Below are 12,500 nucleotides of genomic sequence, written 5' to 3'. Positions count from 1 at the left end.
AATCAATATAAATACATTGTTAAAAAAAGATGACGAGATGTCCGCGGTCACGGTGTCGGTGTGAATACTACGTGTTTCTTGAATAACACAGAAGGGAAAAAAAAAGAAAAAGAGAAGTGCATGATGTGAAATTTGCCATTTTTGTTATTAGAAGCAAAAAAAAAAAGTTAAAAAAAGGTGAAAATCTAGCAATACGTGCAGACATTGGCCCTGAATATGATGCTGTGATCAGCCTACTGTTGATCCTCCAACACACCGTGGTTCTAAAGCAGCGTCTCACTTTGTAGTCATGTCAACAAGAAACTCAAAAGGTTCTGGTGTCTTTTCTTTCCTCCTCTCTTGAACTCCTCAAAGAAAAACAACAACAAAGACGTCTACTGGTGGTTAGACTGGAATAGATTGAAACGTATTAACTGGACTGGATTGGCATAGGCTGATCTTAATAAAAAATAATCGTCATCGCTGCGGCGTATCGGCTCAAAATATTCCAACGGGAGCGTCTCTTAGTAAAATCCCACGTTCCTCCTCCAGGAGCAGGTCTTTAGATCTGGAACACAGAGAAAACAGGATTATTATATTATTATATAACTTCTATTCTGCTTCAGTTCAGACAACGTTTAGTTTGTCAGAACTTCTTTTAAAAGACAAGTTCATCTCTTAAAGTAAGCTTCATAAAAGTACTATAATAGACACCCAAGAAGAGCTAATTATGATATAAAAAAGACGCTTACATCATCAATGTCTTCATCATCGTCGCCAATGTCATCAAACTGGATGTCTTCATCGTCTCCGGGCCCGAAGGTGTCCGTCTCGTTGATTTTGGCTGCGAGAAGGAAGACGGAGGAGGTGATTGTTAGAAAAGGAAATACTATATACATACTATACACACGTACTATATACATACTATATACTACATAATGTTTCCACTACACAGTGAGGCTCTCTGCTGTTTAAAAGTCAGATACTTCACAGGTTTCACTTTCCTTTACGCATAAATTAAGGAAGTAAACAGCAGCAGTCTGGTGATCAAGCTTCAGACACACTTTACCTCGGTTTCCTCTATAAATATAAATACTATGAATATAAGTACTATGAATATAAGTACTATAAACACTGCGTTGGTTTGACTCACCGTGCTCGGGTAGCTCTCCGTACGCTTTCAAACTGCGAGCCTCGTCTGCGTTGTACTTGAGGATGACGTCGGCTTTGTTGTCCTGAAAACACAAGTCGAGGAGTTTTAGTGTTCGGCTTAAACTTGTTGCTGTTTTAGTGATAAAAATGAGCAAATAAATGAGATTTAAATGACGTAGAACTGTCAACAAGTTGGGTCGGCTGAAGATGAGTGTACCAACACCATGTTACACTGGTGAAAGACTGGGGTAAAATAATATTTAAATGTACAGGGATTATTAAAATGATAATCCTCAATATATTTTAGTCTTGGGCTTTTATTGTGAAAGGTAACAGAAGGAGTAAAGCGGTATGCGTTGCTGTTAAAGAGCGTCTTTTCCTAAATGACTAAATAACAGAAAGTACTTTGTGGCTGTTTGTGTTGTGATGCTCTGCTTACATTAAATATTTATATTTTTCATTTATTTTGCTCCTCTCGTCTGCGCAATGCATGATGGGACGTACTGCTCGGTTAGTGACCATCGGTTTGTACACTACTTTTCCCGCAATGCATTGTGGGATACTTTTGAGTCCGCTGTACATTCAGAACAGCGCTACAAAACGGTGAACTCACTACACGGAGAGAAGCAAGTGATTTAGAACACAACGAGTCCAATAAATTCAAGACATTTGTTCTTATTTCTTTCATTTCAGAGCTCAGAAACCCTAAAAAAGATGGCTGCTACAGAAACACGTCTGATCAACACACACCTGGTAATCTCTCAGCCCCACCAGGATGATGTCCGACGTGTTAATCCAAACCTACCGGGGGGGGGGGGGGGGGGGGACAAAACAGAGTGTCATACAGCAACACACTGCACTTTGTGACACACACACACAATTGAGAACACGCCGACTCAGCATTACATCGGGAGGTTTTCCTGTCGGAGGACGGTCGGGATGTTTCTACCTTTTTCCGGAGTTTTCCTCTGATGTGGCAAAGCCGCTTGGTTCCGTCGAAGCACATGGCCTCCAGACGTCCGTTACCCAGCATCTTAATCACCTGAGCGTATTCTGGAAGAGGAGAGAGGAGACGAGGGTTAATCCAAGGAGAGAGGAGACGTTCACATCACACAGGTGTTTCTGTTTCACCGAGACATCACGAGGAGGTCCTTACAGATAAAAAAAGAAGCCAAATATATGAAATAAAATACATATATAAATAGTTAATAACAAGGTTTTCCTGGTGTGTTTAATAGAGTCCTGCCTCAGTTGAAATAAAACACATTAATGTCTTAAATTATTACAGTTTTATGAAATATATTATACGCTTTAGTGGCATTGAATATAACTTAAAACATTATTAATGTTATTGGGGCAACGCTCGAGTGTCTGACAACTCATAAACCTTTTCTGTGACTGATTTAATAGAAAAGTGCAGGATGAAGGTTCTACTGTTGTATTTGTACAACTGAACAAAGGTATTAGTACAACAGTGAAGGAAGAGAAGGAGAGCTTTTGCATGAAACAAGCAAAAAGAGTACGCTTTAAATAAAAATACATATTTAGTCACATGACCAGCTGGACGTCTTTAGGCTTTTTGGGTGTTTGTTGTTTTTATTATCTGCTCTGGCTTTTCAAATTTTTTGTACAGACATGGTAGTAATAATAATAGCCCAAATATATGTAAAATTGCATATTTCTAATTAGAATATCTCCCACAAAGCCAGAGAAACATGCTCATGTCATCAGCTCACCGAACAAACTGCATTGACTAAATTAATTACACATGTTGTGAGATTTTATTATTCATCTCGTTTGCTACAACCTGCTGAATTTACCTCTATCAACTATTAGCCAAATCATTGTTTTATTCAACTATTGACTGATTGAGTGTTAAAACTTTATGTACTCGTGAAGATGTATCTGCCTTTCACAGATTTCTCGTGTAAATTACTGATCAGAATGATTTGATCAGCTAACAGGCATACCAAAGAGTTACTTCAGTTACTCGCTCCAGAGAACACATGGATCTTTAGTGAACCATCTTTGGTTAAACTTTTCTCTTCTGACCCCCAGACCAACTGAAACCAGAACTCACCCTGTCCGTCCTCTTTGAACACCAGCTCTCTCTTCTCAGACTCATTCTCGTTCTTTCCACGTCGCCGATTCTTTCCTCCCTTTCCTGTAAACAGACAGGAACTCATCAGTTAATGTATATTCATTCAGAGTTAATGGTGTTCATCAGTCAGCTCAAAGTTCCAGTTAAGTTTACTTCTTGCTGTGACAGTTTTTACACACTTCCTCCACAGATAAACAGTAAATACTCATCATCACAACATTCAATTAAATTCCAACGAGCAGTGGTTAAATGTAAACAAGGATATTTACTCAAGTACTGTAATTAACTACACATTTATATATCTATCTATATAAATACTATCAACAACAGGAGCTAACGTGTAAGTTACCTGCTAGTTTGCTAATCTAAGTGACATTTATAGAGACGTTACGTCCAAATTAGATCTTTAAAATGATTGTAATAACCTGGCTACCTTATGTTATCAGAGATTAATTTAGGAAAAATCTGAAGTCACGAGCCAGGGTGGGGTTTAAACAGCAACTAGCTTAGTTAGCTGGGTCAGCTAGTAGCAACTAGCTAGTTAGCTGTGTCAGCTAGTAACGGTATTAAACTACCATGTATGTTTGCGCCTGCTAGGCTAGCAGCTAGCTAAGTGTTTAAAAACATTAACTAGCCTAAACTAACTTTATTATTATCTCAGCCAAATTCATATTTAGTGAAGAGGTTACACGTAGGCACATCTGACGGGTGAGTAAAATACGTTTAATTTGTGTTAATAAAGGATAAATTAAAAAAAATTTAAAAAAATCCGAGATGCTAACTAGCGTTAGCTTGTCGGTGTCACGTTTTCACTGCGTGTCTTAGCGGCGGACTCGACAGACAATTAAACAACACTGAAAACACACGTGCTCCTCCGTCTCTTACCTTTATTCTTGGGCATATTCTTTCACGCCTCGGTCACGTTAATCCCGCTCGGTAGAAACGACTCACAGTTAAACAATAACTGTACAACAGTCAGATCTAAACTGACTGAACGGTACGAGAAACTAGCTGGTCACCGTTTGATACGCTCCGCCGGTTTGCGCATGCGCCTGCCAAGGCATTCTTCTTCTTCTTCTTCTGGTTTTACGGTGGTTGGCATCCATCTTATTGGTGCATTACCGGCACCTTCTGCTCCGGAGTGTGGATCAGACAATAGACTTACAATATTTACCCCCAAAAAAACACCAACGGGTGAGTAAAATACGTTTAATTTGTAAAAAAAAAAAATATATATATATATATATATTTTATATATATTAAAAAATATATATATTTATATATAGATATATAAATATATATCTCCTCCCTCCTTGATCCTCACTCCTCAGAGCAGAAATAAGAGCTTTGGGACGGCAGTCAATATGGCAGCCTTAGGGTGCTTCTCAAGTCCCTTAATTGCATCCCCGTTTCCCTCACTTGCGTCCTTTCCTTGCGTCTTAGTCCCTCCCACCAGGGATGCATGGAGGAAACCATTCGAGGAGAGAGGAACGAGGAAATATGTTTTAAAATACATGAGACGTCCTTTCCTCAGTTGCGTCACGTGGAGTGACGTCTGTTTCTGATGATGGTGGATCAGCTGATCACAGCTGGATCAGCTGTCAGTCGGCTTTAGCAGCTGGAGAGACTTTTGATAAGTTTGTGTCTGTTCACATGATCACTGTACTTAATAATAGTAACTAATACTACTAATAACTAATAAAGACACACAGTAATCACCACTGTAGAGGTGTTTCTCTCTGTAGTCTGTTAACAAACTGTGTCCTGTGTTCTGTTTATAAGCACAGGATCCATTTCTACCGGCGGAATGCGATCGTCTTATTCATGACTTATTTGCGTCTGTACGTTTTGAAATTGTGACTGTGGCGTCATTAGTAAATAACCCAGAATATGATTATTGTAAGCCCATTTCCACCAGCAAAAAACAAAAACAAATGCACCAACACTTTTGGTGCATCCATCAGTAACCGATCAGTAATAACACTGACCAGATGTTTCCAGTTGCTATAGAAAGTCTAAATGATGAGTCATAGAAGCAGCTCTTCATAGATTACCCTACATTTGACATATACATGGGTTGTGAGTACATTGAAGACTTCTTTAAACGTGGCTTTACAACAGATGAAATACTTCAATTGCTTCATGTTTCACATGGATTGTACTGAGCAAACGCACACTTGAATAGAATTTTAAGCAAGAAGCAGCTCTGGAGTATAAAGAATAAAACCAATGTGGCTGAGGTGAAGACCTTCAATAAACAGCAACTGGAACTTTTTTTTTTTTGCTGGCAGAAAAAAAGTAAAAAAATAATAATAATAATCTTTTTTTTTTTTCGCCAGCAAAACAAAATTAAATCTTTTTTTTTTTTTTTTTTGGCTGGCGAGAATGGGCTTCCAGAATTTATTGTATTTTATTTATTTTATACTATAAGTAAAATACATCGTGATCAACACTCCACACCAGCTGGTGGCGGTAATATACCAATTCATTGTTTGCCAACCGCCAATAAACCTCAAAGAAGAAGAAGAAGTAGTTCGCAGAGTGAGTGCAGCGCTGTACTCCTCCGCGCCACCAGGGGGCGGAAGTGGCTCCGGTTCATTGTTTGTGTGTTTATTTCCCCCAGAAAGAAAACAGACATTTTGGGGTTAGCTGAGGCACTGATCGAGACCTCCTCCTCCTCCTGCTAAACTAGAGCTAAACTATCCTCCAGTTCACAACATTTACACGTGCGTTTCAACTCTCTGTCGTTACCGATAAATAATTATAAAGTTAAAGAATATAGTTATTTACGGCGGGAAACTCGTGGTCACACGTTAGCCACCTGGTTGCTAAGTGCTAAGCTAGCTGCAGTGTTTGTAGCTCACCAGCTTCACCGAGGTTTGGCTGTGATGGCTGACTTCAGCAGCTGGGTCACGGTGAGTTTGTTTATGTATTTAAAACATGGAGATAAGTGTTGTCTTCTTCTCTCTGGACTAAAACATAAAGTTATATGTTAACGTCTTGTTGTAACACAGTAGTAGAGCTGAGAGGTTAGGGTTAGGGTGTACTTAAGTACACATTTGAGGTACTTGTACTTCTTTTCATGCTACTTTCTGCTCTACATCTCAGAGGGGAATGTTGTACTTTTTACTTCACCAAATATATCTGAAAGGTTTAGTTATATATAATAGTTACATTATATATCGTTATTATCATTAATAACTCTCCTATTATTATTACTCTTCTTGTCCCTCCTCTTATATATATATATATATATATATATATATATATATATATATATATATATATATATATATATATATATATATATATATATATATATATATATATATAGATTATTGATAAACATAAATCAACTCATGAATTATGATTTAATATTATAATTAAACTACCCAGCAGTATATGAAGTAATTAAAATCAGCTCCACCGTTACCAGCTGCTACATTAAAATGCACATTCATGCGTCAATAATTATAATACATTATTCTGAATAATGAGTACTATAATCTTTAGTGCTTCAACTATGTTTTGATGCTGATACTTTTGGACTTTTTATCAAGTAAATATTTTAATTGTAGTATTTCTACACTGATATATGCATATCTGAGTACTGTATCATAATGTTTTTAATGATATTAATCAGAATTTCCCTTTTTAAGCAAAGACATTTAAAACAGACAAACATCACAACAATACAAAAAACATAAAATAGTACTAACTGAAACATTAAACTCTGTTCTTCTCGTGTTCAGCCGTTGGCTGACGGCCCGGCGGTCCGAGTCGTGTCTGCAGGGAAAGCGTCGTCGTCCTCCGTCAGGCCGGGAAACGGAAGCTGGGGCGCCGCCGGCGGGATGGACCAGATAACCGTGGTGAGGATAGACGACACGCACATCGCCGAGGAGCGGTCGGTGAAAGCTACGGCGGCAGCGTGCTACGAGGTGGAGTACTCGATGCCCACCGAGGAGGAGGAGGAGGAGGAGGAGGCGGAAGAAGAGGAGGACGGCGTTTACGTCATCGAGTATTCAAATCCCGAAGAAGAGGGCGAGAGCTACCAGTTCATGATGTCCGTGGACCGGTCGCTCCCGGCGCTCAAACATCCCGCGGTGAGCGAGAATGCAACGGCTCCTCCTCTTCCTCCTTCTCCTCTTGCCAAACTGTCCCAGAGGCCGAGGCAGAAGAGGAAGCCGACGGCCGAGGAGGAGGCGAGGAGGAGGAAGCAGCAGCAGCAGTTCGTGAGCAACAAGTGTGTGCTGGAGCTCGGCGAGGACTACCGGGACGCCATGGGCATGAGCTCGGACAGAGAGCAGCTGGTGTGCACGCTATGCCCGCCGCCCGGCCGCTCCTTCAAGAGGGCCTCCGGTCTGGCCGTCCACCTGAAACACATGCACCTCCTGGAGGGGAACAAGAAGTTCTTCTGCACGACCTGCAAGCAGCCGGTCCGCACGCAGATCGAGCTGGACGCCCACACCAAGAGGCACGCCAACCAGAGCGCCGTGTTCTCCTGCCTCCTCTGCCCGGAGACGGCGGGGTACAGAGGGTCCCGGCAGGGTCTGAGGAGACACCTGGAGCAGGAGCACCCGGGCGTCGTCCCGCGCTGCCATGTCTGCAACAAGGGCTTCACCTCGCTGGTGTCCTACCTGGCCGACCAGTTCCGGCACGTCGGCGTGTCGCCCTACTTCTGCGCCCGCTGTCAGATCTACGAGATGACGGAGAGGGGGCTGAGCGTGCACATCAGGAACCACGACAAGAAGAAGAAGGAGCTGCAGCAGCAGGAGTCGTCGAGTGGGAACCTCCCGCTGACGTTTGGAGGAGGAACCAACGCCGACAACTCGGCCACAGACGACTCCGACTTCTGACACGCTTTGTTTTTAGGATGGACGCAGCGAGCCTCCTCTTTGTCACACCCGTCCGACATTTATGCATCTTCGGCTGCTCTGAACTGAACTTCTCATTTCTAGATTGGCCTCAAGTCGTTTGTAACTTGTACAGTTTGATGGATTCTTCTGTTCACGGTGTTCTCGGTTACTTCTTTTCACAACCCGGTCTTTAAAGGAAGAGTTCGATATTTCAGATCTCCGTTTATGAGTCAGATAAAAAGATCAACACCACTCTCAGATACTTACTTACTTACTTATGTTGATGTATTACCAGAAAATAGTAAAAACTTTGTCTTAAAATGTTTTGTTTTTACGAGCAGCAGGTGAGAAGATATTCAGTTTATAACAAACCGCTAAATTAAAGCTGAATCCAGATGTTTGAGATGTTTTGGTTGAAATGCTCTAATGTAAAATAAGACTCAGGTTGTAAAAGAAGTGGGTGTTAACACTGTATTTGTTCTTCTTCGTTGGTGTCTGAGTCGATGCATGCGTGTGTAAATATTTACCCAGCTGAGAGAGTAACTCATCCTGCTGCTTCTCCAAACACTTTATTCTGACTTCCTGTCCACGGCCGTCCTGACTCAACACGTTTCATGTAATATGAATATTATTAAGGATCATCAGCCTCCTTTAAGTGGTTAAATGTGGAGGGGGGGGGGGGAACAAAAATGGACGCCAAAGTCGCCCTTTTTAAAGTTTGAATGAGTTTTATTTTTAACGTTTTAAAGCATTTTAATGAACGTCGGGTGGACATCAATCAGTGAACACGTTAATAATGTAACGATGTGGTGCGTTCAGGGGCTCCTGGGAAACTGACGACTGGGTTTTTATTTTCAAAGCAACAGAACTCATAACTTTGATGCTTCCTGCAGTCAGACTTTAGACGTTTGATGCTTTTTATAAACAATATGTTGTAATTAGTCCTCGATTCTCACTGCAGCGACACAAAGACGACTTCAAATAAGAGCTAATCATTGTGAGGATTTAAATGATTAAAAAACATCAACGTTTATGATTTGCAGTAAACTGGATAGAGAATAAAACATGTGATGATCAGGTGATTGTATCTTTCTTTTTGCACGTAAACATTTTCTCTTAAATTGTCGTCTTTTCCTTCTGGAGGTTGTTGAAACTGTTCCGGAGCTTTCGATCGGATCACATGGTCTTCTTCTTCAGTTCACTCAACGACAGCTGGACAAACTCCGCCCACTGAAGAAGATCATGTGACGTGATCGAAAGCTCCAGAACATCAACAGACAATAAACTTTAGTGAGATTATTTTGTCAAATCCTAAAATCAAAATCTGATGTAAAAAGTTTACTCAGAAAATATTTATAAGTTTGATTAAATAATTTAAATCTACATTTAAATATATTTTTAAATGTTTGAAAGATAATTTGTTTATGAAGTAAAAATACCAAAAGTTTGAAGATATCACTTTAGATTGAAAGTGATTTTAAAATGAAAATTAAAAAATACAAATTTAATTATTAAATAACGATGAAAATAAACATTTTGTCCGGTGACGTCGGTGAGAACTTGTGACTCAATTTCTTACAATTTTTGTGATTTTTCTTTCTCAGATTGTTTCATTTGAAGGATTTTTTAAAGGTGAACGTTTCCAGTATTTCCCCCCAAAAAAACTAATTATTTTATTTTTACAGTTTTGTGTAACAGAAATATAAATGTTTCTTCTCCCCGACATCTTCTGACCCTCAGATTTACATTTGGACCCCATTCGGGGCCTCAACCCACAGATTTGGCACCATTGAGGTCTCGTGTTTAGCGCCTCGTTGACACTGAAGTCTGCTTCATATTAACATTTAAATAGTTTATAGTAAAATATGTAAACGGGGTTTTAATCCCATCGATGACAAAACAAAGAAAAGACATTAAGTTGCTACAAACACTAAAATAAACTACATTTGGTGCAGAAACGAGATGAAAATATTATGAAATCTTTGTAACGTGTATTTTGTTCTTTGTTGTAGAGATTTAATTTCTTTAAGTGTGTTTTTAATATTCTGACATCATTAAAGAGGGAAATACCACAGATTTATGTTTGTGTTGTTTTACTCACCAGTATTCAGGTTTAATACTGAATATATATGAATATATATATATATATATTCATACTGAGGTCTTCTGGACTGTTTGATAAAGAAACATTAAAGAAAGTTTACATTTTAATCTAAAAACGGCTCATTTTTGTTGCTTCTATGATGCTGAAATATCTCTTCCCTCATCAGTCTACAGTCAAAAACCTAAAATATCAAATTCATAAAGTATTGAGATCTTTAACTCGGCAGAGATTAAAGTCTCGAGTCTTCTCGGTTGTTGCACACCTGGATCTGGAGGGTCTCTGGTCTCAGGTCTCTGGTCTCTCACCGAGGAGACGTCTGGACACCAAAGACGAGGTACATGTACTTTACTTGAGTATTTAAAGTTTCTGATACTTTATACTACATATTGTACTTTTTACTGCACTACTTTTTTTTAAAATATATATTTATTTGAAATATTTAGTTTAAGGTTACTTTGCAGATCCAGATTATTAAAACTAAATATATTCAACTAATCAATGATGAAGTATTAATATAGATAAAACCACCCAGCAGTATTTAAATACATTTAAAATCACCAGTTGTGATATTAAATTATTAACACAATGCATCAATCATAATTCAGCATACTTTTACTTTTACTTTTGGTACTTTAAGTATATTTTGAAGCTAATACTTTCTACTTTCACTAAAGAAAAGAGTATTTCTACACCGCGGCTACTTTTACTTCAGTAAAATATCAGAGTACTTCTGTCTTTATTAAAACACAACTTTATATTCATTTGAGGTGAAGCTTTGTGCGAGAAAACGACAATAAAAACTTAATTTATTAATTGAAATAAATCTTTTCGTGATCTTTTATAAAGTGTTGAATGAGAGTCGAGATGACGTCATCAGCTGATTATCGTTTTATTGTTTTTAATAGAAAGTCCAACTCTCACTGCAGGTACAAAAACAGAGCTGGTGTAGCAGCAGGCTGAACGCTGACAGGGTCAGAGAAGAGAGGAAGAGGAAGAGGAAGAGGAAGAAGAAGAAGAAGAAGAAGAAAGCTATTCCCCAGTTCATAATTACAGAAAAACAAAAATCCTTTTACATTCCTTTATCCCAGAGCTGTACATCGATAGACGAGGAGAACATTTATAGATATATTTCATGTTATATAAAAACAAATAAAATCTCAGAGCAGTGAAACTCGTTTCCCTTTTGGTTGAGGGACGTTCAGACGACAGGAGGACGTTGGTAATAATCACAGGTTTTAGTTTCTCTGATTGTCTTCAGCTCAGGAGGAACCAGGAGAGAGGAGCAGAAACACACAAAGCTTTATTTAAACAACACGGACGTTATGCAATTAAAGGGCCAGTTCACCCAAAACTAAGCTTCACTACGCAGGTATTTCATTGGCTTCAGTTGTTGGGAACATTTAGAATAATAATTAAGGAGGAGTTTTATTAGTTGAATGAAAGACGCTGTTGCATTATGGGGGATGTAGTATCTAAAGGTCAGAATGCCTCCGCTGACTTTAACCCAAACTCGCATGAATGAATCAGAGGAGTTTCCTGTTAAGAGGACACATGTTGGTGAACCGGCCCTTTAATTCTTGAGTAACACTCAACAGTAGTGTTGAAGCCTGACTCCAGCCGTGGTGTTTGTTAATTGTGTGTTTTCTCTGCTACACTTTGAGTTTAAAGGGTTTTGCTCACAGAGGATCAGGAAGAGTTTGACTCCAAAACGCCAAATGAAACGAGTCGTTTGTGACAAAGAGAGGAAACGGATCGACGGGTTTGAAGCGTAACTCTTCTGCACGTCTGATGAACGCCTCCTCGTGTGCTGCTCACCTTCCTCACACCTGTGTGCTGCTCACCTTCCTCACACCTGTGTGCTCATCTCTTATCCTATGTACACCTCTCTCCTCCTGGATACACACACACACACACACACACACACACACACACACATATATATATATTTATATATATATATAAAAATGCATTGTCTTGATTCATAGAAACCTGAGTTGCTCGTACATGAATATATATATTTACAGTTCAGCTGCATTCAGAGACGATCCGTCGGCTCGTACAGACGGTTTGTTTGTGGAAGCAGAGAAGCTCAGCGGGGAACATGACGGGATCCCTAAAGAGACGTTTCCTCGTGTGCTCGTTGTGCAAAATGTCTCCGTCTCCTCGAGTTAAAGCCGCTTTCATAGACGTTTCATTTACACTTACTGACGCGTATTAAAGCTGCACAAGGCTCATAAAACACTACTTATTGTGTCATCGTCTTTAGATCCTCAGAGGTGGAACGGAGCCAAGTACACTGTGACGTACT

At 39.4% G+C, this 12,500-nt stretch overlaps 3 protein-coding genes across 3 annotated transcripts in view; 1 reads left to right on the top strand and 2 right to left on the bottom strand.

Annotated features, from left to right (window-relative positions):
* The window catches only part of eif1axb (eukaryotic translation initiation factor 1A X-linked b), a 4,847-nt gene extending 571 nt beyond the window's left edge, over window positions 1–4,276 (bottom strand). The window contains exons 1-7 of the mRNA XM_076080247.1: window positions 4,118–4,276; window positions 3,212–3,295; window positions 2,081–2,184; window positions 1,882–1,932; window positions 1,133–1,214; window positions 732–823; window positions 1–547 (exon numbers count right to left, since the gene is read on the bottom strand). The exon at window positions 1–547 is cut by the window's left edge and continues 571 nt beyond it. Of these exons, the coding sequence (XP_075936362.1) occupies window positions 542–547; window positions 732–823; window positions 1,133–1,214; window positions 1,882–1,932; window positions 2,081–2,184; window positions 3,212–3,295; window positions 4,118–4,133 (435 nt within the window). The 5' untranslated portion in view covers window positions 4,134–4,276 and the 3' untranslated portion in view covers window positions 1–541. The remainder of the gene's footprint in view (window positions 548–731; window positions 824–1,132; window positions 1,215–1,881; window positions 1,933–2,080; window positions 2,185–3,211; window positions 3,296–4,117) is intronic.
* A 1,502-nt stretch (window positions 4,277–5,778) lies between these two features.
* On the top strand, window positions 5,779–10,162 carry LOC142937372 (uncharacterized). Its single transcript, XM_076080246.1, has 2 exons — window positions 5,779–6,147; window positions 6,985–10,162. The coding sequence occupies exons 1-2, from the start codon at window positions 6,121–6,123 to the stop codon at window positions 8,086–8,088; spliced, it is 1,131 nt and encodes a 376-aa protein (XP_075936361.1). The 5' UTR covers window positions 5,779–6,120; the 3' UTR covers window positions 8,089–10,162.
* Window positions 10,163–11,065: 903 nt separating this feature from the next.
* rps6ka3b (ribosomal protein S6 kinase, polypeptide 3b) overlaps window positions 11,066–12,500 on the bottom strand; it is a 35,711-nt gene continuing 34,276 nt past the window's right edge. Inside the window, exon 22 of the mRNA XM_076080165.1 lies at window positions 11,066–12,084. Coding sequence (XP_075936280.1) covers window positions 12,013–12,084 — 72 coding nt within the window. The 3' untranslated portion in view covers window positions 11,066–12,012. The remainder of the gene's footprint in view (window positions 12,085–12,500) is intronic.

This window comes from Anarhichas minor, unplaced genomic scaffold (genome assembly GCF_050575085.1).
Source record: "Anarhichas minor isolate MPS153535 unplaced genomic scaffold, ASM5057508v1 ptg000074l, whole genome shotgun sequence".
Classification (NCBI taxonomy): Eukaryota; Metazoa; Chordata; class Actinopteri; order Perciformes; family Anarhichadidae; genus Anarhichas; species Anarhichas minor.
Note: the sequence above shows the minus strand (reverse complement) of the source record. Positions and strands in the feature narration are given on the sequence as shown.

Bases quoted from the DNA above. Each gene is read 5' to 3' on its own strand.
- LOC142937372 (XM_076080246.1), top strand. From the start codon at position 6,121: ATGGCTGACTTCAGCAGCTGGGTCACG. The intron at 6,148-6,984 runs GTGAGTTTGTTT...TCTCGTGTTCAG, and splicing joins ACTTCAGCAGCTGGGTCACG to CCGTTGGCTGACGGCCCGGC.